This window comes from Aythya marila (genome assembly GCF_965140915.1).
Source record: "Aythya marila genome assembly, chromosome: 5".
NCBI lineage: Eukaryota > Metazoa > Chordata > Aves > Anseriformes > Anatidae > Aythya > Aythya marila.
Window position 1 is genome coordinate 31,490,525 of NC_139046.1, and position 25,507 is coordinate 31,516,031.

Genomic DNA, 25,507 nt, shown 5'->3' on the forward strand with positions numbered 1-25,507 from the left:
TTTTCTGACTGTGAGCACTATAGGAATGTAAAAGTGCAGAAGAGAACAGATCCTCCTGACTTGGACTTGGTGAAGGGAGATACACAACATGTCCAACTCCTCACAACAGACAAAGACTTCCTGGGCTTCAACATGTGCATCCATAGCATGGGGGTGTCTGCCCTGCCCCCAGGCTTCCTGTTCAAGGAACTCTGGATGTGCAGGGCTGTAGGGAACTTGTCGCATTGCTTCCTCTTTTTTTTGCTTAGCTGAGCTGAGGCAGAAATCTGTTTATCCTCTCAAATCTTTCAGAAATCTTCAGTGTCCTTTACCTCAGGCCTGGTGACTCCTGTGGTAAGGCAGCTGATAAAAAGGTGCAACTTCAAAAGCCTGGATTTCCCCTCCCACTGTCCTCCAGTTTATTGGGATAACACCAGAAATGCATGATAACACAACTTAGGGACAGGAGAAAGGCTTCTATCTTGCGTTGTGTAGCTGTTCATGCTGGCAAGGTGGAACAGGAATGTCTGGTAGCATACTGGGACTAGCTTTTTTCTGGTCCTGAATCTGTTTGAGGTGTACATATGCCCAGTTAAGGGAAGACCTCTCCAATCTCTGTCCTGCCTTTCTGCCCTTCAAAGCCTCTGAGGCTGTTGAGACAAAGTAAGGTCCAGATTTTAGTGCTTTGTGTATTCAAACATGAGCATTTGTCACAGGTATATGGCTGATAGACATGTTCCAATACAGAATAAGCCCAAAAGCTTAAAGGAAAGCAGAAAGAAAAGTAAACATTTATGGTATAAAACTCAAAAGACTAAAAACTAGCTACTTACTGCATTTGTTTGAAGCTGTTGCTGAGATGCAGTGTGAGCTTGTAGGAGCTTTCTGCAGTGAACTTGTGGGTTAGTACCTCAGGAATTTGGTTCACTCAGACTCCAAAAAAAAAAAAAGCCTCTACTACGCACTACCACTGGTGCTAGCTGCTGCAGAGCTGTTTGGGAAAGGGATGATACAAAGAAGGAAGTTTTGAATTCAAAGGTGAGCACTTGGGATTACGTGACTGCAGAATGTTAGCAGATAGTGAAGCAAAAAGGATGTTTAACAAGTGTGGACTCAAGGAGGTGGGGATGGACAGATTCAACCATTAACCTAGGGGAAATTAAAAAGTGTCACAAAGCGTGTTGCCTGACTGCCAATGAGAGCAGAAATGAACTGTTTACAGCACCTTGGATGGGGTAAAATATAGTCTGGCATGGGCAACAATCAACAACTCTAGAAATGTCATTGTATAGGCATTTTGATTCAAAGATCTAGGCTCTCCTTTCAGTACCATGTCCCAGGTAAAATATCAGCCGTGTTAGGCAGTAATAGCCAGTTGCTGACCTCCCCAGCTGAAAATTTTTTTGCTGTCTGCGTTGTTCTAATATACATGAAAGTAAAGAACGTGTGCCAGGCCTGAGATAAGAGATAAAGAGTGAAGGATTAAAAACCTGCTTTGTGTTAAATACAGAAATTTACCTTGTTAGCTTGAATGGTTTCAAGGACTAAGATTAGCCTTTCAACTAGGGTCAAAACAAAGATCTAAGAGGGAATTAGGAAGGACAAGAAGCTTGACTTCAATTCTTCCCCCAAAGTTCTGATCAGGTTATAATTAGGGGTGGAGGTAGGTGTGGCCAGAACCTGCTGTGAGAACAGAAATGGCCAGTGGACAGGACCCCTGGTTACAGTACAAACAACCTGAAATTCCACAGGACAAAGTCTGAACAGACTTGTTTGTCCTAGGAAAACACCATGACCTGATCACAGGGGGCTGCTTGAAGGTTTCCAGAAATAGTGACGTGCCACACTTTATGTGAACATGTCCTCTAAAGAATGTTTGCACATCAGGAATTCTTGCCAAAAGCTGAAGTAAGAGACAGGGGAAAATGCATCAAGAATAAAGAATTGCTCAGCTGGAATGTACCTCATAAATTTTGGTATGGATACCCAAAACCAAATGGAGCAGTAAAAAGAGAGCCTGTGTAATAAACCCCTCCCTGGAGGGGTGGTGGTGGTGGGGAACATCTAATGGTCTTAAATTAATGTAATATTTGCCTGGAGACTTACTCACTGCTATGGAAAGCTAAGGTTTCTTTTTAACCGCAAGGGCTCTAGTTGAAACTTGTTATCCATACCATGCCAAAGGTTCTGCGAGAACAGAGAGCTAGTTGCACATGTGACCTCATAGCTGTGCCTCACCTTCAGGTCAGCAAAGCCTCTTCTTCCCACAGAGCTTCTGTAAAAACACACAGATGTGCCTCTGTGGCTGATGGACGACAGAATGAAAACATTATCTAGTTGTTTTTTTTTTAATAAAGCCATTCCTTGTGAACAGCTTTGTATGTCTGTGGTTGGCAGATAATTAATTTAGTTCTGACATCTTTCTGGGAAAGTATTTCTAAAGCATCATGCAAAGCTTGGCTTTTATGATGATGATGAATTTTTCTAGGAAGAGGAAGTTAAGGATTCTCCATGGCAGATCCCACCCATTTCCCCAAAGCAGAAGCTGAGCTTGCTTAACCCGTTAATAACATTTCTGCCCCGTAGGCAGAATCTGGGCCTTGGACCCTGTAGAGCCCCCAGGCCAGCTGTGCTGTGCGGTGGCAGCTGAGGGTTGTGGTTAGCATCTGACTCTTGGTGGCATTCCCACAGCCCTGTGTGGAGCCTGGGGCCGTTGGTGCTTCAGTTTGCTTTCCATTTCCACTTCCCCATTCCCTGTGTTGTTGTGGCTGGTTTGCTTGGCACAAAGCACTGAAGCAGGTGTGAGTGAATGTCAGTCCTGCACTGGGACCCCTCAGAGCTGTTAAAACCCATTCTGGATGCCCTGGATTCTTCTGGATGCCCTTTGCTCCTGCCCTGCTTGCAGACCTAGCCCACGGCTGCAGCCATGGGGTGCTCAGCTCTGCTATTTCAGGCGCGTTCTCCTTGACTGAAGTTCAGGCTGTGCACAAACTGCACAACTGGGGCTGCTTCAGTCACATTTCTAGATCTGCTAGCATTTTGCTCATGGGCAACAGTCTGCAAAATTCCCATCTGCTTGTGAGGAAAGCTGGTGCTGGAGGTAACATGGGCCTGCACCCCACTCAGAGCGTTGGGTAATTGCTCCTAGGGTAACTGCACAGAGGCTGGCTGCAGGGACGCTCCGTGCTGGTCATGGGGCTGAACCTGAGGCAAGGCCAGGGCCACAAACTCCAGCTTTACCTATGGAAATGAGGTTGGGAAATACCCATTTAAAACAAAAACAAACAAAAAACCTGCAACCTAGTGTTGCACTGCCACTCATTTCCAGGCTGGAAGGCTCAGGGGCTGCAAGGGAGTGAATCTGTTCATCAGCCTACCTAAGAAGAGCAAACAGATGAATGTGAGATGGTGTTTCTGGACAAGATTAATAAATTCTTGCTGAAAGGAAAGTGGGGGTGAGGGTAGGGAAGGGGGTAGCTCTAAAAGACTGGCTGTTTGTTTTTTTTTTCCTAGGGATATCTTGACTCAGTGGCATGGCTGCAGTGAAATTTTCAAAACCAAGCTTTAGGCCCAGTCACCTTCTCAGTTGCTTTGAACACATCCATCTTACTGGCTGTCTCATCCTGCTTTCCCTTGTCTAGTAACCCTCCTTGTGCAGGTTCATGGTTTGCTGTCAGTCCCGCAGTTTGATGTAATTACAGTTGTACCTTTCTCCAGAAGCAGCGTAGTGGGTCAGCACTTCTCCAGTAGGTGCAGAGGCCCATAATCTCTCTTCTTCAGTCTCAGCGCTTTCACTGGCTCCGGCTATTTATAGGTCCTGTGATCCCTTCCTCCCCGTGTTTCCCTTCTATCCTATCAGCTGGAAATCTTCCAGGTCCTGTATTCTTCCCCTTTGACTTCCTGAGTCTATTGTTCCTGCTTTCAGCAGGAGGCTGACACTGGAAGTGTCGCTGTCCCCAGCTGTGATCGTGCTAGCCCTTTCTCTCAAATCCTGCTCAGGGCCACACAGGTGCCACACAGTTCCTAAGGAAAGCTTCATCCACAGCCCAGTGTATGTTTGCATCCTCTCTACACATTGTGGCCACCCGCAGAGCCGAAACACTGCTACCTACTCACTCTCCACCCAAATCCCATTTCACAGTGGTGCTTATATTCTCTGGGAATTGTGTATTTTCAAAACTTTTATAGTAAAGCAACAGCTTTCTGATTTTTCCTTGTTTACACTGTTTTTTTTTTAGCATTGCCTGCCTTGGGTCGCTGTCTTCTGCTCTAGGCATGCTTCCCACTCCTGTGGGGCCTGCAGGCAACTAGTCCCTGTACTGGAGGGATTCAGTTTAGGACACTGGTGAGTGAGGTGATCTGCAGGGAACATGGAGATTACATGCCCGCTGGAAGAGTCAGAAAAGTCACGTATAATAGGACAGCCCTTCCAGCTCTGTCCTACAGCAAATCAGTGCCTGTGCTGTGGACTGCCCCTGAAAGGAGGCAGCGGCCAGGCAACTCAGAAACTCCAGAAGAGGCTCGTTGTTCTGGGGTGAAAAAGGAGGCGTTTCCCCCACTGGAGTACCACCACCTTCCCCCTTCTCCACCTCCCTTCTTCCCCCACCCCCAGGTCACTTGGTTTTTCAGCTTATTTAATTCCAGCATTAAAGTGCTTCAGGAAAGATGCTCAAAACCACAGAAAGCACTAGCTTTTAACTCCCACATGGTCTGTCCCAGGCCTGCAGGCTGGCAGCTAAGCTAGTCCTGACAGCCCAAGACCAACACAAGCAATAATTCTCAAAGACAGTACCTTTTCTTCAAGGAGTTGGACTTCTTGTGACTTCAGGGTCTGCGAACAAAACCAATGCCTTTGATGCCTGGGCCTCGAGTTGTCTGAGAGGACAGCCAAGGCTTTCGGCCTTGTGCTGCCACTGCTGTTCCTGAAGTTTCAGCTGCTGCAGGTGTTGAAGACTGGTGAGCCACTCAGAAAATCAAGTAATAGCCTCACGCCCTGCACACTGAGGCAAAGCCAGGTTGGCTGTGAAATAAAGGTCTCTGCTGTGCTCCTGCTGACCAGCTGTGGAGCACCATTCCCCTGGAGCTGCTGCTCTGGCCAGGCTGACGTCCCCCTGCCTGCAAACAGCCTGGGGATCCCTCTCCTGCTGCAGAGCACCCTGGTGAGACACGCAGTGCCAGCACATGGCCTTGCTGCTCACCTGGAAGGTCCCAGAGCCTGCAGCGTTCTGTGGACAAAGGTGTGCAGGTAGCAGGGACACTGGTGTCCCCGGGTTCCTGCTGCCACACACAGGAAGACTTCTGCAGCCACTGACGCATCGTCTGCACTGTAAACCCCAGCTCTAAAGTCAGTCATTGTGTGCCACATGTCGTAACGGAGCTGCCTCTCCAGCAACATTGCTCCAAAGAGCAGCAAACAACATCAGAAATCTGTCCTCTGCATGCAGCCTGCCTGCTGAGGCACTGAAGGCTGAGCTCAGGGCTGGTGTTGGAGCTGGAGACACCTGCAATGGAGAACACAGGAAGCTGAAGGAGAAAGATTTAATGAAACCATGGCCTAGGAAGAACTTGAGCAATGAGGAAGTGGCTACAAACCCTAAAGGCCACCTGCTCCTGTGTGATCTGAGGGGTAACAGTCTCCCAAAGTGCTCTCCTTCCCTGCGGCAGGCTGCTTTGGTTTTCTGTCAGAGGCTGATGGATTCCCACCCCTCTTGGGTTCAGAGAACATGTTCCTCTCTCACTCCCTCTGGGAGTCTTTTTTGGCCTTTGCTCTATCCAAGGTTTCACAATTAGGTACTGAGATCTGCTGGTGTGCAGTTTTCTGTTCCCTAAAGAAGTTCTATTCCCCTTCATCCCAGCTGTGCCTCTTTCCTGCTTGCCCACGAGGATGTCTGCCAGTCACCCAGATGCAAGCTGCTGCCTGCTTTCCCTGGTTCCCAGCCTTTCTGCTTCAGGCTCATCACTGAACACGACCTCATTTACCAGATGAAATGCTGTGTGACACAAGGCACACTCCAGGCCCCGCGCTGCTCTGTGGCTCTCCACTGCTCCTTACAAGCTTCCCCCTTTCCTGCAGCTCAGTACAGCACTGGGCACAGCAAACCTTGACTCTCCTATTTATTAACCACTTCCCAGGGCTGAACATGTCTTTTATCAACCTCTGACTAATGGCTAAGTTTATCAACTGCCCTCTGGGAGAGGGATGCAGCAACTGTGCCCTGGCTTGCTGTGGGGTCTGGCTGAGGGTCATTTTTCTTGCAGCTTCCATCCCTTTCAAGGCTGACAGCAGACCCAACGCAATTTTCCCAATATGCCAGCAAATGTTTATTTTTTGTAACCTATTCTACTTCCACGTCCCATCCCCAGGACTTTCCAGAAGTTCCCCCTCATGGCTGAGGAGCCACTGTGACTGCTATGAGCCTGTGGCCGTGCAACAGCACAGCCAAGAGCTCCAGTTCTGCCATGCTTGAGGCAGACAGGGTTTTTCTAGCTGCAATGAGGCAGAAGCTCTGCAAGGAGACTGTGCTGCTGCCATTTCCATTTTTTATGTACCTTGTTAGCTAGGACAGGAGTGATGTCTGTTGTTGAACCAGTCTTTCTGGTGCCAACTTCTGCTGTATTTTGGGGGACCTCAGGGTGTGCGTTGCTCCTTGGATGGCTTCTGTGTGGGAGAAAACAGTGGGTCATTCCAAGAACAGTTAAGACTGTGATGAATAAATCACCCCCAAAGGCATCCCCAAAACCTCCCATGTCCCCAGCACCTGCAACACCAGGTGAGTGTTTCAAACCAGACCTTTGAAAATAAATATTTGCTTACAAGAGTGGAAATGGAGTTACGAAAGAAGAGCATGAAGACACACGTGCATGCACACACGCAGAGAGTCACTTAACAACTAGGTTATCGGCAGCAATCAGGACTCACGCTCCAGTTACCGTTTCCATCAAGCCCCAGCAGTTTTGCCTGGCAGCCCAGCAACATCAGCTGATGCAACTGAGAGGGACAGTCCTCTCCTCTCCTCTCCCTGTCAAGCCTTCCTAGCCCTTCCCTTACTCTTGCAGTCACAGGGGAAAGAGGGAGACCAGCTCAGCCACCAGAGCGGGTGCAAGGGGCATGACGTGCAGCAGGACCGGCCTTTCGGCTGCAGCGCAACCCCAAACTGGATGAAGCCAGCCACGACTGCTCCTCAGTATCTCCCAAGTTACCCACTCATCGTCTTCCTTTGTAGGTTCCTTCTACCTTTGCTGGATTGTCTCCAAACCACAACATTTGTAAGACTGCAGTAAAATTGTGTAAGTTGTAAACCTTAACAAAATATTCACTCTGCACATAACGTATTAGCTCCTTATCTTAAATCTTGCTGGAAGCATTGTACGGAGTCAGTGTGTGACGTGCCTGCCTGCCTTTGTACAGTACTTTTCCTAGGGAGGCAGTTACTAATTGCACTGGCACAGTGGCAGACTGGTCCCCAGTATCAGTAAACTGGTTGGTTAAAAAAAAATAAAAAAAAAAAAATAGAAAAATAAAAGACTTAAGAATTTCTCCTCTCCCCAGGGAATAGCTAAATTCCTGGTACCCCACCACTCGCATTGTGATCCATGGGAAACTGTCTCTCCCAGTTATTTTGGGGCAGTTTACTGAATTTCCTGCTCCCTCCCCTATTCTTCTCATTCAGCAAAAGCACAAGAGGCCAACAGGTCCAAGAAGGAGGGCAGGACCCAGCCAGCACCCTCCCTCTCCCGCACAGTCCTTGCAGCCTGCAGTCTGTGCTGAGCAGTGGAAAACAGCAAAGCCCCTGCTGCCCTCTGGGACCACCCTGCTTCCAGACAGATCCCCAGAGGGGCACCTTCTCCTTGCCTTCGCTCTGACCTGCAAGTGCAGGGCAGGTTTTCCCCCATCACAGCACTTCACTTCTGAGCCTCCCGAGCCCTCATCTGACTATCTCCTTGCTTTGCCATTTATCCTTCCACGGTAACCTCAAACAGCAAGATTCTGTGCTGATAAAAGCATCCCCAGTGGTATGGCAGGCTCCAAGAGCAAGCCTGGTCACCCTCCTTCGCTCTCCTGGATGATGCTGGGGACTGTCACCTCCTGACGGCAGTAGCAGCAAGGAGATCTCCGATTATGGGGCTACAGCTGGCTCGGGGTCTGGTGTCACAGCAGTCAGGAGGAAAGAGGTGAATGTCAGATATGATGTAGGTGGACATGAAAGCTGAGGGCCAAAGAGCAGGCTGCCAGCTTGCAGCTCAGAAATTCAACAGCAAAGCACATGAGATGCAAGAGAAACAGATGCAGGAAATAGCAAGGACTGTGCAGTGACAGCACACGCTCGCAGGGAACAGTCAGCAGCGGGAGGTCTTTCCTGTACTGACAAAGGCAACAAAAAGAAGCTGACTATTTTTCAGACCAGCAGCATGCTCTTCCTGCTGTTTTTATGTAAAACTGATGGACAGGATCAGCAGCCTTGCCAGCACTTGGAGCAAACAGCGTGGGCTGGAAGGCTTGCAAGGGACACAGCTGAGGCAAGGAAGCTCAAGGAACCCTGCTGTAGCAAGTCCTCTTTGGACACAGCACAGCGAGCATAAACCATGCACCCTTCCCAGAGCAGAGCAGCCTGCACTGTCTCTCCAGGTGCCTCCTAGCACAGACAGGCAGGGACATCGTGTGACACTGACCTACAGACCTCTGAGGCTGCCTGGGCTCGTGCCATTTCTCTCTCGTAAGCCCCAACTAGGGTTAACACCACCACAAATAGATTCTGTCCCTCCTGGCCCCTGCACAGCATCTCTGCCACATGGCCAAGCACAGACGCAGGCAGAATAAAGCCAGCAGAGGAGGGGAGCAGCAGCACACAACAGATGGGACAAGGCAGGAGCAAGCACCTCAGGCTAACACTGCTCAGGCCAGCAGAACACCACCACTCCCAGTATATGCTCACTGCCTGAACTGGCTTTCAGCAAATGCTCCTCTTCATGACAATACACAGTTTATGCAGTCTCCACCAAGCCACTATATGCTCTACCTCCTATCTCTCAGTCTGCCTTCAGCTGCTACAACCCTAACAGCACTAACAGATCTTAATTGCCCTGAGCAGCCCCACCTGGAGCATTTACCCACAGCTGCTGCCCATGTGTGGGTGGGTGTGGGTGTCCATTTAAGTTCAGCCCAGGGCTATTACCTCTTGTTTGAGCTAACCTGGGGAGGTGCTGCAGTCTGGCTGTGCCTTCTGGATCCTGCTGAGCTTGAGCCTGTTGCTAAATTCAGCTTGCCACCATGGACCTGCCTGGTGATTGCTAGACATCATCCTGAGTTGTGAATTGCCTTCCTAGCCTGACTGCAGGCCTACCTCGTTGCCAGGGGCTTGCCTGGCAATCTCACCTCTTGGCTGCTCCCCTGCTTGCTGGGCTCAGGTTTTATGGGATGGGCCAGGACTGCTGAAGGCACAGCCCTACCGGGAGCTCCTCTCAGCTCCCCTTTTCCTAGGGTGCAGCCAGCCCTCACTGCTGGCCCTCCTGGTATGTGCCCAGACAGCTGCACCACAAATGGGAGCAGGGAGCTCAGCTGGCTTAAAAATAGCCATGACAAAAAGCTATCGCTTACTCCTTCTACCTGAGGGGGTCCCCCAGCACTGCAGGGGTAACCCAGAAAGGGGCACAGAAACCACCACGAGGCAGGGGCAGCCAGGGCTGTGCCTCACGGCCTCACCGTGGGGGAGCTCAGGGCGGGTGCCTCAGCGGAGGGGCAGCCTGCCTCCTAGATCGGGTCTTGGCAGCGAGACCTGAAGTACAACGCCTGATTCCTCCGCTAAACCTTGTTTGTTTGATTGTTTTTTTTCTATTTTTTTTTCAGGGTCTTTTGCTGATTAGTTCAGTTGTTGCTGATTTTATCTGCGTGTCTTGGTGTTATGGAACTTAAGATCATGGATCGTGGGCTCCTAGGGCAGTTAGTGCCACAGTCCTCGTGTGGGGGAAAAAAATAAAACGAAGCGAAAGGCAAGCCGTTCGATTTAACCCGAAAGCCGTTAAACTTAACCTGAAAGCCGCCATGCCCAGGCACTAACCCATTTCCTCTTATTTTATACGCAATAACTTGTCGTGACGGAGCAGCGTCCTCCGTGAGGCGAGCCCCCCCCCTCAGTGCCCGCCCCGCCCTGCCGCTCCCCTCACGGGCGGCCGCCGCCGAGCCCCGGGCGGGCGGGCGGGAGGCGGTGCCCGGGCCGCCCCCCTCGGAGGCCGGGGCCCGTCCGGCTCCCGTAGCACCGCCCGTGGCTGCGGTGGCGTGTGGGAAGGAGAGACGATGGCGGCGGAGCCGGGCCGGGCGGAGATCCAGGCCTTCTTCAGGCGGCTGCGGGCGGCGCCGGCCAACAAGGTAACGGGCGGCGGGGGAGGAAGGGCGAGGGGACGGGGATCGGGAGGGAGCCGCCGGCCCTCAGCCGCCCTCTGCCTCTCTCTGCCTTAGTCCTGCTTCGACTGCGGCGCCAAGAACCCGAGCTGGGCCAGCGTCACCTACGGCGTCTTCCTCTGCATCGACTGCTCCGGAGCGCACCGCGCCCTGGGCGTGCACCTCAGCTTCATCAGGTTGGGGGCACCCTGCGGGGCTGGGCGAGCTGGGGAGGAGAAGAGTTCGGGTTTGGCTTCTGTGTGCGGGGAGAATGGGTCTGGGGTGCCGCTGTCTGGCCGTGTGTGCTGCCCCGAGGGGCTGTGAGGCGGTGAGGTGCCACCCTCACCTTCTAAATGTGAGTGCTGATCACTCACGGACTTTACTGATCACTTTAAAAGTCCAAATCGATTCCTTCTGGGAGTAAACAAGTTACCGAGATGTTCTTCCCCCCCTTTGCCACCATTACTCTGCTGGGATATCTGGCGATTCGAGCTCAGAGCATGGTTTTTTTTTTTTTTTTTTTTTGCCTTTGCCACGCCTGCCTATTGTTGATAGGAGTAACTTGTTCTCGCGCAGGTCCACGGAGCTGGATTCCAACTGGAACTGGTTCCAGCTGAGGTGCATGCAAGTCGGCAGCAATGCCAACGCGGTAAGGAGCCTTTGTAGGCGTTTTGTTTGCTTTCCGGTTTGCTAAGCCACGTCCTCTGTTCCTTGTCCCTTTCCTCTGTAGCTTTCTGGGTGCCAGCCTTGCTGCCATACCGTGGTCCATACCGTGTGCTCAGAGCTATACCCTCTGTCTCTGGGAAGCTTCCTCTTCCTGTTGTCTTTGCATCGTGTCTAATGCTTGCCTGAGTGTGACCTGGCAGCCAGGAGACTGAACATTATTCTCTTTTCAGACTGCTTTCTTCCGTCAGCATGGCTGCACTACAACAGATGCCAATGCGAAGTACAACAGTCGAGCTGCCCAGATGTACAGGGAGAAGATCCGGCAGCTGGCGAGCGCTGCCATGGCCAAGTATGGCACTGATGTAAGTTGAAGCAGCTCTATGCTGTTAGATACGTAGAACTGGGTGCTGAGTCTTGTAGGATAGCTTCTTCTTTCCTCTTTTCTCTTCAGCTGCTCATAGATGGACTGAGTGGAGCCCCTGGGCATTCCCCTGACAAGAGCGATGCTGATTTCTTCATGGAGCACACACAGGTGAGAAGCTGTCCAACCAGACAGCCCAAACAGCTCTCAGAGAGCCAGCTGGTCACCCGGGAGCCTGGAGAGGCAGTAGGAACAGTCCTGCTTAGACTGGAGGGATTTTAAGTTGTATACACATTCAGTAGGAACATGGAACAACTAAGATTCAGTCATCAGCCTGGTATATAATCCACAGATCTAAATATTTCCACATGGGGCCTGTAATATCCATGTCCTTTCTCTTTGAAAGTATCTTCATCTTCAAGGGATACTCAGAGTCATCAATTACTCCCTGGAAAATTCTTTTTCTACTGCTTTAATGCAGTGTTTGTGGACAGTTAAAGAGAGGGCTGGCTGTTATGTGAAACTTCTGGTTAAGTCAGCTTTCCAGTGCATAGACCTTGGTGAAGTTGGATTTAGGCAAGTGCTTCTACAATGCAAAGTGGATTATCTCAACTGAATGTAGTGATGTGACAATGTGGCAACAAGTTATCTGGCAGTAAGGACAATGGAAATCACAGTTATTTTCATAGTCCTGCTTTCAGCTGCGATAGTTAATTTTCTACAAAATACCCCCCAGCCTGCTCCCCTCAGTTTCATTGTTCAGCATGATGCTGTGTCGTGTGGGACATCCCTTCGGCCAGTGTGAGTGAGCTGTCCTGGTTGTGTCCTCTCCCAGCTTCTTGTACCCCACCCTCCTTGCTAGCAGGGCACCATAAGAAGCTGCAAAATCCTTGACTCAGCATAAGCACTGCTTAGCAACAACTGAAACATTGTAGTATTAATATCATTCTCATTCTAAATCCAAAACATAACACCATATCAGCTCCCAGACGAAACCAGGACACTCATTCAGCTGGCTTCTCTTTTTTTTTTTTTTTTTTTTGTCCCTGATAATGTGTGGATAGCTCCACATTCCCTTATCTTCAGCAAAGGGTTAGTCTGGAGTTGGGAACATGTTTTCTTGACCTCAAATTCAGTACAAGTTATTGAACTTGAAGTAAGTTGAGGATGGTTAGATTCGTTCATTCTCTGCAAATCATTCAAATGAGCATCTCTTTGCAGTCTTCCAGTACCTGGGACGTAGCTGATGCCAGCCAGAATCTTGCACAGTCTTCCCTGGAGGTGGAAAAAGCACCAAAGTCATCAGAAAGCAGTGAAGCATCAAGTGAGTTCCCTGCTTAATAATTTTCTTGAGAACCTGACTTAATGTCCAGGATGTCCAGGAGAGTACAGTTCTGTACCACAGTTGGAAGGGCTAAGCTTTGTCCCTTGGTTCAGGCTTGAAGAAACTCTGTGTGCTGTCTGATGTTAAATTAGTGGACACTTAAAAGAACAGCTTGGTTTGGGCTCAAGGAGTCAGTTCTTTGCATTTCCTGAAATGCATGAAAAACAGTTTAGTTGGGGCTGGTTGCTCTGTTTCTCTACTTCCAGACGTAATTCTTCATTTAAACACTTTTCTCTATCCCTTGAATTTGATTGTTCTATATTCACATTTTATTTTCAGACCTGAAAACCATTTCTAGGGTGAATTACAAAGAAACCAAGAATGTGGGAGAACAGATGTAATTTGAAACAGCTTTTGTATTCCCTTGACAGAGTATTTACTTTCTTTTAATGCATTAAGAGCACTGCAGAATGGTTAACTTGCTCTGTGGAGACTTAAGGTGGTTGTGCTTGGCAAATTGCACCTTTCAAATGGAAATTAGATTGTTGAAGGAATTTCTGGGTGATGGGGGGGCAGAGGAGGTAGAAGACATAGGGCAGAACTGTGAACACAGAAAAGGAAGGAGAATTTCTCTGAATGTTCTCTTCTGTTCTTGTGCTCGCAGATCCCAGCCAAGGTCCATCTATTGACTTGTTGAGCACATCTCCTAAAGCTCCTCTAGGTAAGTAACGCTTCAGTATGTCCTGGATCAGTCTTGCTGTTACACGTACTGTTCTGTAGTAACTTTAGTGGAACTGTAACTAATGAGCCCATTTTCAGAATATTGAAAGGTGTTTTATCTGACTATGGAGCAAATACTGATGATCTCCATAAATTCCAAAACCACTCCACAGCTTATTGGAGGTTTCTTGCTCCTTTGGATGATTGAGTCCAAAGCTGTCTCGTTCTCAAAAACTTGTTTTCGTTTCTGGGCTTTGGTCAAAACTTGGTATTTGCATATCTGGAACTTGGTTGACCAAGGCCACGTGGCTGTTTTGTGTTTCATCTGGCTTTTTCCCCTAGAAGCTTGGAACAAATACGCATTTAGTTTGCTGAATAACAGGTGTTTATATCTGATTGTCCCCCACCATTACTGTCCTGGCCACACACAACGTATAGCTCAGCTTCTTTTCTTACCAAGAGTGTGTTCCTGGCCCACAGGGGGCTTCATCCTGGGTGGAAAGCCTGTGTCCTTAAGCGTCTGTTCATTCCCCGTGTTTGTTTCTTCTCAGACGCGTCCATGTGTCTATCAACACAAGAGCCTGCTCCTGCCAGAGGTAACTGGCTAACAGCTGGCCTGCTCTGGCTGCTTGTGACAACTCTGCCTGCCCCTTTTGTAATTCTGCCTTCAATAACTTTAGCTTCTTGTGCTTAGAGGGAGAGAATGAGCCAAAGCTTACATGTATTGTATTGGGATCTAAACCAGCTATTACTTCTCTGGAAATGGACCTTATTGTTACTTCTATTAAAACATTTCTTGACAGTAATCAATAAAATCAGGACCAGTATGCTGAAAGCAGTCTGATAGTGATGAACGTGCCAAACCCCTTATTTCAAAAAAAAATCTTATGGTAAAATGAGAAAAGATCGTTCTTGACAGCCTTCCCAGTATCTCAAGTATGGATTGACAAAAGTCATGTGGGTGTAGAAAGCAAGGAAACAGTTCTGTGGAAGAGAATCCCACGAGGGCAGTAAGACTGGAGCTACATAATGTTAAAAGCTGGAAAAGTGTCCTGGGCAGTCCCCCTTTATGCTTGCTTTGTTCTTACACATTTTCCACAGGCACCTACTGCTTGGCTGGATCTTGGCTGTTATACAGGTGTGGCGTGCTTTATGCCCTCAGAGTGACAGGTTTCTGGTAGAAGGTGTTGAGGAACCTGTTGCTTCTACAGCTCGCTGCACTTTAGGTCCATTTTGTTGGTGGTCTGTACATGTAAACGTTGCTTTAGGGTTCCTGCTTTCATCCCTAAGGCACTGGTGAGACGCTGACCTTCATGTGGTTTTGAAGCTTCGTTTTCCTGGGTTTATGTATGAAATAAATGTAGTGTCTCTAGCAACCCTGATCTGTACTGGACAGGGTCGCCAACTGCATGACACCTGGAGGAGCTTTTTGAAGGTCTCAATTCAGTTAAAAGCTTCTCCAGGGATGGGCATGCTTCTCTAGGCCACCAGCCTGCAATTGTGGAGCTTTTCAGTGCATCTTTCTTGGCTGGGTGAAATCACCCAGCTTTCTGATGCAAAGCTGCATGGTGTGCCCTGGATTCTGTAGCAGCTGGACTGGGGTGGATGTCTGTGTGGGTTCCTGACTAATTTTGGCTTCTTAAATTAATTCATTTCTGTTTGTTTGCTGCTTTCCTCCTCTTGCAGAACTTAAATCCTCCCTCATCGGAAAGAAGAAGCCTGGAGCTGCCAAGAAAGGGGTACGTCTGAGCTCTTACTTTCTGGAGAGGAGGCAGAGCACGTCTCGTATTACTGCTGTCCTTTCCCTGGGCCTGTGCTTTCTGCCATTACCCAAGCTGTCTACTGAGAGATCTGTTTGGGGAAGGCAGAGCTTTATCTCACCGCCTCTTTTGAAAGCTAGCTTGTAAATTAATGGACAAAAACAAATAGGGTTTGGATTGTTACTGGAGTGTATGTGGCTAATCTCTTCACACTGGGCACCGGTGGGTCAACTCTCATGTTTTTTTTCCATCCTCTGCTGCAGGCTGTCCTGGGACTGTAGGTTGTGACTAAACAGGGAGACCAAAAGCCTGAGCTGCTGGTTTTCTTGTACTGCGAACAGCTTAGGGGGAAGAAGTCCTTTTTGTATGTTTTTTTTTTCCTTTCTTTCTCAGCTGGGTGCAAAGAAAGGTCTTGGAGCCCAGAAAGTGAGCAGCCAGAGCTTCAGTGAGATTGAGCGGCAAGCCCAGGTGGCAGAGCAGCTGAAGGAGCAGCAGGCAGCGGAATCCAGGAAACAAGCTGAGGAGTCCATGTAAGTGCCCTGTCTGGGCCGTACGCCTTGTGTACATAAGGTAGAAGTAACACATGGTTGATGCTGTTCTAGGACTGTCTGATATGACTACAGAACATCCACAACCAGTCCTTACAGCAGGGCACAAGCTATATTGCTGTATTTTATTCAAATTAGTACCTCTGGAAGGTTTTAAGGAGCAGATATGCATTTTTTTTATTTTTCTGTGGACCTTTGGCCAGGACTGATAAAAGCAAAGGCTGAGCTGGGTGGGTGTTCTTGTGCATCTGTCTCAGGGGGTACAGAGGCAATACCTACACCAAGAAAATTACATTTTGCTAGAAAAGAGTTGAATCCCAGTGGAGGTGAGGTGGGGAGACAAGCTGCTATGAAGGGATTTCTGGCTGTGCTGCTGTGGAAGCAGGTGTTTTCAGGGGTTGTCAGGGTTGCTCTTCCCCTTGTCCCTCCACAGCATGGGCTGGGTTAGGGCAGAAGGGTAATGGGCTGGTACCCACTGCAGCTCTTTCCTTTAGAGTCACCTCGATGCGACTGGCTTATCAGGAACTGCAGCTCGATCGGAAGAAGGAAGAGAAGAAACTTCAGAACCTCGAAGGGAAGAAGCGTGAACAAGCTGAGAGGCTAGGCATGGGCTTGGTGTCAAGAAGGTACTTGGCTGGGGATGGCATGGGGTAGAGGTGCTCTGGAACCACACTGCTCTAAAACAGTTTCTCAAAGGCAGTAGCTTGCTGCTGCTCTAACAAAAGGAAGGGAATCTTCTTGCATGCTGGACTGTGTCTAAAAATGCTTCACACCGCAGAAGGAATGGAGACTGTTCAAAGGTTCCACTTCTTGTGTGAGCTTTTCCAAAGTTGCTTGTGGCCTGTCAGTGCCTAGCTCTGAAGCCTTACAACTCCACAGATGTCTGCGTGTAGGCAGGCATCACCCTACCTCCCTTAAGAAGGTAACTCAAGACTTTGAGGGATTCAAGCCTGACGTGTGGTAAAGGGGGTTGGCTCCCCACAACTTCCCTCCAGCTCTGTGGCACCTGCCCTGTCTCTGAAGGCCAGATTCAGTTTTGAGGGAGACTGTTTGTAGGAGCTCGTAGCTGTCAGCCCTGACCACCTGTTTGTTGTGCTAGCTCTGTTTCACACTCGGTGATGTCTGAGATGCAAGTCATTGAGCAGGAGACGCCACTGGCTGTGAAATCTTCCCGCTCCCAATTGGACCTGTTTGAAGATGCTGGAAGCTTCACATCTGGACCCCCCAAGTAAGACTAAGCTTCAGTGTAATGTTTGGCTTGTTTCTAAATTGAGTATCTGGCTTAAACTACCTATTTTTGGTACCTAGGTACAAATATAGTCCCTTCTCATTTGAAGATGCCTTTGGCTCACGATGGGAAGCAGACTCCTCATGGGGTGTTGACAAAGAGGAGGAACCAGAGGTGACAATTTCCAGTATTCGGCCAATTTCAGAGAGGTAAAGCACCTGCTACCGTACTGTCCTTGTACGGGACAAAGGGATGGGTCTAGGAGTTGTGGCGGAGATGCTACCGTGCTGTGACAGGAGCTGAGCCTTAGGCTGCAGAAGATCACTTGCATGGGTAATCCTGAGAAAAGGGGCCTTTGGTGAGAGATCCTTTGGGCGCTTCTTTTCCTATTGTGTCACAGCCCTTATGGTCATCAAATGGGGTCTGTCCTGGGGTGGGGGGAGGAGAGAACTCTGGTAGCAGCTAGCCCTTGGGGTTTGTTCCTCTCCTTCCATCAGATGGGATATGAGACATGTCTTTCTCTACTGTGTTGCTGAGCTTAAGCTGAGCTGTCTCCTCTCTCTCTTCCTCAGGCCCACCAGTAGAAGAGATACAGAGAACAGGACATCAGTTGTGGAATCAAATGAAGCTCGGCAGAAGTTCGCAGGAGCTAAAGCTATCTCTTCAGATATGTTCTTTGGGCGGGAAGCAGATGCTGAGGTAAATGCACTTTGCAGTGCTCTGACTTCATCTCCTGTTTGCTCAGGTTGTTCTCTGTTCCGTTCCTTTATCTTTTTTATTTGTTTTCCTTTCTTCTGCAGTACGAAGCCAGATCCCGACTGCAGCAGCTCTCAGGCAGCAGCGCTATCAGTTCTGCAGACCTGTTTGGAGAGGCTGAGAATGCGCACTCAGGTTTGTTAGCGCTCAGTGGGTTGAGGAAGGGAGTGCAGCTTCGGAGGACCTCAACAGGAGGGGCTCAGGGTGTTCTCTGGAGCCGGAGAACTCCAGCCTTACTCCTCCTGGTTCTTGTAGGTGGCGTGTCGATTGGAAATGTCCTGCCTGCAGCCGATATCGCACAGTTCAAGCAAGGAGTAAAGTCAGTTGCTGGCAAGATGGCTGTCCTAGCCAACGGGGTGATGAACTCCCTCCAGGTGAGGTTGCACTGCAGCACCTTCAGACAGGTTCTAGTCATGTTCGGGGACGTCGACCATATCCTGGCCGTTCCGAGTGATTTCACTGGGATTATCATCGTCTTCTCAAATTATATAGAAAGTCCTAGGTAGAGATGAGCCCTTTTGTAGCTGAGGATTCTATAGCTGACCAATTCCCGGTGGCTGGTGAATGCTACTCGGACAACATTATTCTCTTGCTGGACAGGTTACTGTGTTACGTCAGATATGCCTTTTCCCACAGATCTTTAAACTTAAAAAATTGAGCCCATTTTACCTCCTGTCTTTGCAAGGTGTCCTCTCTTGAGGCAACCTGTTGTTGACCATTGTGTATTGATTGCATTAATGCCAAACCCCCATGACCTTGTTATTTTCTTCTTTGGAGTTTGCAGAGTGTTACAGAATGGTGTCTCGGTGTGTTTCCTCCCCAGGATCGTTATGGTTCATATTGATGACCCAGGAACTGCAACTCGCAGGGAAGCCAGCAGGAGGCACTGATGCCACCTTCGCCTGGAGTAAACTCTGCAGGATTGTCTTAGTTTGTCTGGGGTGGGTGGGGAGGGGAGAAGGAAAGCAGAAGGGGGCAGGACATGGCTGTGCCCAGGATGCTTTCCAAATATCTGAATTCCACTCTGCATTAAAATTCGATGTGCCCTCAGACCCACTGCTATCTACTAGCCAGTGGAGATGGGGATAACCTCATGGCTGTGAAAGATGTGGGAATTCCTGTGACTGCCCTCATCAGTGCTCCTATCCTTCTTGGCCCATCCCTTAGCTGACCACGTGACAGAGGAAATGGGAATGCTGTTTTTCTGAACGTGTTACCTGGTCCCCATGGACATGACTGTTGCTTTCTGTTCTGCTCAGTGCTCTTACTGCCTGATCCCAAGCAGGCTGCTGCAGCAGTTCACAGCACGGGTAAGGCATTTTCAACTGCAAGGTTCTAGTGTGCATGGTAAGCCATGGTGTCACAATTCCTCTGTATTTGCAGGGTTTGCCTTTTACCATGGGATAATCCTTTTTATTGTCTTGTAAACCGGCATATATTGATGCGGGAGAACAAATCAAGCAAAGATTATTTTTTTTAGCTTCTAATCACATCATGAGCAAAAAAAAGGCCCAGGCCATGAAGTACTATAAAGATATTTGCTGGACCCTTGGTTATTGTGTTGCCCTACCCTATCTTCCATCCAGACTTGGACAGAGGGGGAAGGTCCTGAAACCCTGGCTTAAGTGGGACAGGGGTGAGGGAGGCTGTCCCCATGGGGACTGCAACCTTAGTCCTACTCAGGTGGGCTCTTTGCTTCTGAGTGTGGTTTCAACAAGAGCAGTTTTCCCTTTTCTTTATGCAGTTGAGGATCGGATGGGCCTCTTTTTTTTTTTCCCTGTTCTTATTTTGCAACTATTGCAAAATAGCTGGATGAGCAAAACGATTTAACTCCATGGGTTCCTGTCAGCAAACGCCCCCTCCAGGGCTGGGCCCCCACCTTGTGCCAGATGTGCACGGACCCCCCTGGTCCATTGGGGGCTGCGTGGCAGCAGCCAGAGGGGCCGTGGTACCCCCAGGGCTGTGGCGGGGGTGGAAGTGGCTGAGGGTTGAATGTGCTTGCGTGGGTGGTGTGGGCACGGTGCCATTTGTGCTGGAGGTGGCAGCGGGCCCCACCCGGGCGGGGTCAGCATTGTGGGGCCCCATGAGAGGCCACTGGGGCCTGGGGGGGAGGGGCACAGACCACAGTTTCTCAGGCTTGGCCCCAGGCCTTGCACTGCATGCTTTATTCCCTTGCTTTGGTTGTTGCCCACTGCTGGGTGAGGAAAAAACGTGCAGTTAAAGAGCATGCTGATAACTTACAATCAATAAATACCTCCCCCTACCTCCACAGCCAGGTCAGCAGTAGCTAAAAGATTACTCTTAAAATAGTTCCAGCATGTGCTGAATCCGCTCGGCTTAGGGCAGCGCTAAGCTTTGGGTTAACAGATCTTAGTAGCCTACACCGTGCAGCATTTTAGGGCAGGGAAGAGCAAAGAGGCTCCCAAAGGCTCACGAGAAATTGGGGTGTCTTGCGAAATAACAAGTCCATGCAAGCTGTGACAGAGATGCATGGCTGGTCAGCTGTTCAGGGCTGTGGAGGCCAAGCTGCAGAGTTAGTTACCACTGAGGCTGCAATTCTTTCTGTAGCTGTACAGGCCACACCGCGATGCTACAACAATGCCAATATTTACAAAAAGTACCTGGGCCTCACTTGAAAACTGCCTCCTTCTCCCCCAGTGCTTCTGCCCACCAACCCCCAGCAGATACACTGTGTTGGCAGGCTGCACCACCACCTGTGGCCAAACCATCTGAAGACTTTTCATCTCTCTGTTCCACCCCCCTCTCCAAAGCCTGCTTTCAGCAAATGAGCTTAACGGGGAGGCCTCCCAGAAGGGAACTCGGCACAGCAGAGGATCCGCAAAGCACCGTGCAGTACTTGCTGAAATCTAGCTTATTATTTGCTTTGGCTTGGCTTGGACTCATGGAGGAGGAAGCTGTGACAGGTGGCAAGGCACTACCTAAACCCTTCTATTCTAGGAACTTAAGGAATTTCTCTACCTTTGATCACATGCAGGTGCAGCTTTACTGGGAATAATTACAATGGAGCGTGAATGCAAAGCTGCCGCTGGCAATTTAACCACTCTATTGTCTAGGCCAAGTCTGAACACAGCTACACAACAAAACCCTGGCACCCAGCCTGTGCCAGCGCTCCCACTGCTCCAGCACCTGCTGAACTGGGAGAGAGCCCTGGCTGGGAGAACGCCGGGCTATTTCCAAGTACGGGCAGCTCGAGCAGCTGCTGGTTTGTCGTCTTACGTGCCAGCAGATGGCAGCAGAACTCTGCAGCTGGAAATAGCTACTCCTACACAGATTTGGATCTAGGGAAAAAAAAAAAAAGGCAGCGTTCTTGCTGGGAAGGGACAGGTGGACTTGGCAATGGGGCCTGGCACAGCCGTGCACACACTGGTGATGTGGATGTAACCCAGTGCCAGAGCAGATGCTCTGGGAGGAGGTGCTGCACCTCCAGGGAGATGTGGACAAACCAAAGATGGGACCGGTGCCCACCCTCACAACCTTCAGTTTTCAGAGGAGTCTGTCTCTTCGTTGGAGCCTTCACTCTCAGCATCCATTTTTCGGCGATGGTGGAGAGGTTTCCAGGGAGAGTTAATCCTGGGTGAGTGACGGACAGGCAAATTAGCAGTGTCCCCGCTGGAGCTGGTAGGAGCAGAGATGGCAAGCCCTGAAACCTGAGCTATCCTGGAAGAGAAAAGACAAATGCTGGGTAGCCGAGCTTGTCATCTCCAGCCTTAACCATAGCAATTTTGGAGTAAACTCGTGAAGAGGACTTGTTCCCAACTAGAAAGATGTTCATGGCAAAGATGGGGAATACTTTACACCAGTATCTGCCAGACTTGCTGTGCAAATCTTTTTCCCCTGTTAAAACAGAACATCTGGGCTCAGCCTGTGTCTCCTAACACTCCTGGTTTTCACCATCCAACTTTTTTTTTTTTCCTAACCAAGGTGCATTTCCTCCCCAGTTTCTGAAGCCTTTTCTAAGGATTTTGTTAGCACCACCAAGGCACCCCAGGAGGCCCTCTCTGCCCAGGCTGCTCTGTTAGCTCCTCTCTTGTCTTATAGTTGAGTAAAAGACTAGGGGCAGTACTTCAGTGAAGCTTTCCTTAACATGCTACTTTCCATCTGTTGTTTTACCTCCTACTCCAGGCAATTCCACTTACAATTTCTCAAGTTCCTGATCCATGGCAGGGTCCAGAAACAAATCTCCTTTATCTGGCAAAGCCCCTGGGAAGAAGAAGGAAAAAAAGTATCAGAGCAGAGTTAGGCTACCCAGGGGTCACCTGTTCGAAGAAAATTACTGAAGTCATACCAGCATCTGTAATGTGTCCTGCAAGACAAAAAAGACCCTTCAGAGGAATGGACATTGAATATTGAGGATCAAGGACAGGCAAAGAATGATGTTGCATACTCTGTGTCCTTCACACAGGCTCTAGCGGGACCTCAGCCTAGATGGGAGGCACTCAGCAGTCTCACCTCTCACAGAACTTGAAAAGCCCAAAGATTTGGCAGGTTCTGTTCCTCGAACTACTGGGTGCTGACTGTCACAGGGTGATGTCCCTGTGAATTGCCCTATACAGCTACCAGTCCTAAATCCTATAAGAACAACACAGCCTTCAGGAAGATGGGGCTCTTAGGAAATCCCTGTAACAAACTCCACCTTGCACAGGGACCGTAGGAGGGTCTGATCGGTCAGCATGGAGATGACAGAAGTTGCCTGAATGATGCCACTGCACACCAGGAAAAATGTATTTGGTAATCTGTACCAACACTGCAGCGAGAAATGCTCTTGTTTTTCAGGAGACCTGGGTGCCACACTGGGTATCCTTGGGAAGGAGCTCTTGTACTGCCCTGGGGGGACACAAAGCAGATGTCTGGCCCTGGCACCTCTGTCCTGAAGGAGGGGCTGGAGAGCCACCTCTTACAGACAGGCAAATGGCAGTCATAAAAAAATGTAGCAATGAGCATCTAACAAATTAGAAGCAGTTCCAACCAGATCTGACTCCTCTACTTCCAGTTCTGGTCTTCTTCTCTTGCACATGACCAGGAAAACCTGGCACAGCAACACAGAGTGGTGGGAGGTCCAGTGCTTGCTTTCACACACTACATTAAAAGAATAAGCAAGCAGCTAAAGCTTAACTTGTTTCTGTGTTTGCAGAATGTAGTGAGGTCTCTGGGGCACAAGAATTACTTGGGAGAGTCAGTAAATGGCACTTAAAGGTTTCACAAATCTACGTTAACACTGGAGTTAGGCTGCAGGTTCCCATTTGCCTGACAAGTTCATCAGTGCTACCCCAGCCAGAATGAACTGCTGTAATCCCTACCCCAGCTCTAGAGGGGCCACTGGCTTTGTGAGGCGGGAGAGCAGGCAGGCCTCCTCACTGAAAGCTCCTTTGCCTGAAACTGCCCTTGCTGAAGGGCTTTGGGGAGCTTGTGATCCCCTACAGACCAAAGACTATTGAAATCACCCTTCAGGAGAGATTAAAAGACACCAGGAAAAGAATCCTCCTCTCCTTGCCAAGATGCTAGCACCTGTCAGACTTGTGGCTGCTGCCCCTCCTCTGCGAGAGGCCTCAGCAGGAGGCTGGCAGAGGGCCAGGGGCCAGGCCCACATTAATAGAAAGGAAAACCCACACACTTTGTAGATGGCACAATGGAAGCTGTGGGCAGGATCTTTTTTTTTTTTTTTTTTCCCCATCTGTTTTCTTTGCACTCGATTGGAAGTGGATTTTGTCGGGCAAAGGAAAAAAGAATTTGTTTGGTGCAATCCAGGCATCACCTGTGAGTACACAGCTTCCTAAACCTGTTTGCAGAGGGGAGTGCAGGGCTGTAGTCATGCACCTTTGATATATAATCTCTGTGTTGCTGGGTAAGCAGCCCTTCCCCAGAGGGGCATTAGAAGCTTAAATTGTTTGCTGGAAGAAGAGGCTCAGCCAGGGAGGGGACACTTCTACTATGACACACCTGTGCAAAAGAACAAGCCCTCAGGCAAGGTACAGCATCTTTTCACTAAGGCTTGTCTTTGAAATATGGGGATTGGCAGATACTCAGGCCTGGAGTAGAGGGAGAGGATAACCAAAGAAAGAGCTTATCCTTACTGACCCGATGGTCTGCTGAGCAGAGTGAAGGTGTGTGAGCCTCCATGCTTTCAAACATTTCTCCTTGTCAAATGCCAAAAGCCATTGCTGTTCCCCTTTGCAGGAGGAAGAGGAGCACAACCAAGTCATATGGGGACAACACAGCGTTATGTGTCTGAATTATGCACGGATTAAAGATGTAAAGCATTGCTGTCTTAGGGCAGCATTTCACACCTCATTTTACTGTGGAAGAAGCTCCACAGCTTCAAGCAGACAAGTAAGGTGCAGTGCTATGTTTCTAAACTTTAATCCATTTCAAAAAAAAAAAAAAAGATGAAAAATGGCCCCACTTTCTTCCTAATGAAGTAAAATCTGGGGCATAACTACAGCGGAAATTCCACAGAAATGCAGAATGACTGAAAATGTAGAGCTGTCCCAGTCATAGAAATTTTACCTAGGGCTCTGTTGATCCCTTGGTCCTTTGCAAGCGCCAAAAGGAATCCATAGAAGGTCAGTCTCTGTGCAGTACTCAGCATTTCCTTCACAAGAGCACAAGGTGGACAGCTAGGAAAAGAGAGACAAAGAGGTTATCTTGTCTATTAAATATCTTTTTTTTTTTTTTCAAGATGCAGCTCAAATTGGAAGAATATGCCCATTTACCTGTTCAAATATTGTCAAGTTGCCCCCATTGTTTAAAACTAATAGCCAACAGCTTGTTTACTTGGCATTGCATCTGCTCCCAATTTGCTAAGCAAAAATGATTGGGCTGGGGTACATCCCTAGGAGCAGTCTCACCTGCCTCCTTTCCAAGGACAGGGAGAAAAACCCAGATCTGCTGAGAAGCATATACACATGTCCACTCTTGACATATCATATTCTTTCATTTAAAAAAAAAAAAAGGAAATCCTTTCTTTTAGCAGTCAATAAACTCCCATTTCTGTGAGGGCACTGTTATTATCACCCTTTTACCATCAACAGACATTCAAGGGGCAGGAAAATCTCTCCAATGACAGACTAAATATGTCCTAAAACATTTGAGTGGGGACTGCAATTCCTATGTCCCCTTCATCTACACTCACCTTAAACCCTGGCCCTGACCTTTAGGCAATATCATCATTATGATTCTTGCTCTTGCTTAATACTCCTTAAAGAGTTTCCTGCAAAATGGAACTGCTGCATGTAGAGGAAATGAAAGTGCTGAACAGATCAGGACTTAGTAGCACTCCTGGGAGATGTGGGTGTGGGCTGGTGATCCCTCAGGCAAAGGTGGTTACCAAAGCCTGGCTGAGCATTGAGCTACTTGAGGAAAGGCTGGGAATGTCTCCCCTCACAGATAGGCTTACAATATCCTCCCCAGCCGAAGCTCTGGGGGCATACAGGGAACGTAGAGCTTCTGTTACTTAAACGTCCAAACAGCCCGGAATCTCTGCTTAGGTGCCTATGGTTCTGGACAGTAGTTCAGAACTAATTTTGGGGATCACAAATTTCGATTCACATAAAGCAGGAGTCAGGTGGGGCCTGTGACATGAGTCTTTTTGTGGATCTAGACCACGACTATCTGCTCACTACCTGCAACTATGAAGAATGTGTCTATTAAAGCTATACAGTAAGGCCTGGTTTTTCTCTGTCCCTTGATGAACCAAGGCTAGTCTTGTGCCTGGGATCTCTAACTGGAGACCAGCTCCATCCCATATTCCAGTTCAGACTAGCAGTGTGATC

General features: G+C 49.0%; 2 protein-coding genes across 6 annotated transcripts in view; one reads left to right on the forward strand and one right to left on the reverse strand.

Moving 5' to 3' along the window:
- Nucleotides 1-4,807: 4,807 nt before the first annotated feature.
- Nucleotides 4,808-25,507, reverse strand: part of CSTPP1 (centriolar satellite-associated tubulin polyglutamylase complex regulator 1) — a 93,650-nt gene continuing 72,950 nt past the window's right edge. The window contains exons 7-11 of one of the 4 annotated variants that reach the window (XR_014317624.1): nucleotides 24,243-24,352; nucleotides 21,875-21,938; nucleotides 21,213-21,395; nucleotides 6,529-6,637; nucleotides 4,808-5,480 (exon numbers count right to left, since the gene is read on the reverse strand). Coding sequence is in view for 3 of the 4 variants with exons in the window: in XM_082761821.1 (XP_082617947.1) it covers nucleotides 21,215-21,395; nucleotides 21,875-21,938; nucleotides 24,243-24,352 (355 nt within the window). In the remaining variant the exon portion in view is untranslated. Of the gene's footprint in view, nucleotides 5,481-6,476; nucleotides 6,638-18,172; nucleotides 18,216-19,363; nucleotides 21,396-21,874; nucleotides 21,939-24,242; nucleotides 24,353-25,507 lie in introns of those variants that run through there. The other 3 variants (XM_082761821.1, XM_082761822.1, XM_082761820.1) reach the window with 3 other exon arrangements.
- On the forward strand, nucleotides 10,187-18,811 carry ARFGAP2 (ARF GTPase activating protein 2). Of its 2 annotated transcripts, XM_082761818.1 has the most exons (17): nucleotides 10,187-10,342; nucleotides 10,433-10,551; nucleotides 10,931-11,003; nucleotides 11,251-11,382; nucleotides 11,472-11,552; nucleotides 12,603-12,705; nucleotides 13,370-13,426; nucleotides 13,977-14,021; nucleotides 15,112-15,164; nucleotides 15,579-15,715; nucleotides 16,228-16,359; nucleotides 16,833-16,961; nucleotides 17,042-17,170; nucleotides 17,534-17,660; nucleotides 17,762-17,852; nucleotides 17,973-18,091; nucleotides 18,541-18,811. In XM_082761818.1, the coding sequence occupies exons 1-17, from the start codon at nucleotides 10,271-10,273 to the stop codon at nucleotides 18,559-18,561; spliced, it is 1,620 nt and encodes a 539-aa protein (XP_082617944.1). In that variant the 5' UTR covers nucleotides 10,187-10,270; the 3' UTR covers nucleotides 18,562-18,811. The 2 variants fall into 2 exon arrangements, with proteins under 2 accessions (XP_082617944.1, XP_082617945.1); XM_082761819.1 differs by lacking the exon at nucleotides 13,977-14,021.

Bases quoted from the DNA above. Each gene is read 5' to 3' on its own strand.
- ARFGAP2 (XM_082761818.1), top strand. From the start codon at position 10,271: ATGGCGGCGGAGCCGGGCCGGGCGGAGATCCAGGCCTTCTTCAGGCGG. The intron at 17,661-17,761 runs GTAAATGCACTT...TTTCTTCTGCAG, and splicing joins GGCGGGAAGCAGATGCTGAG to TACGAAGCCAGATCCCGACT. The intron at 17,853-17,972 runs GTTTGTTAGCGC...TGGTTCTTGTAG, and splicing joins GGCTGAGAATGCGCACTCAG to GTGGCGTGTCGATTGGAAAT.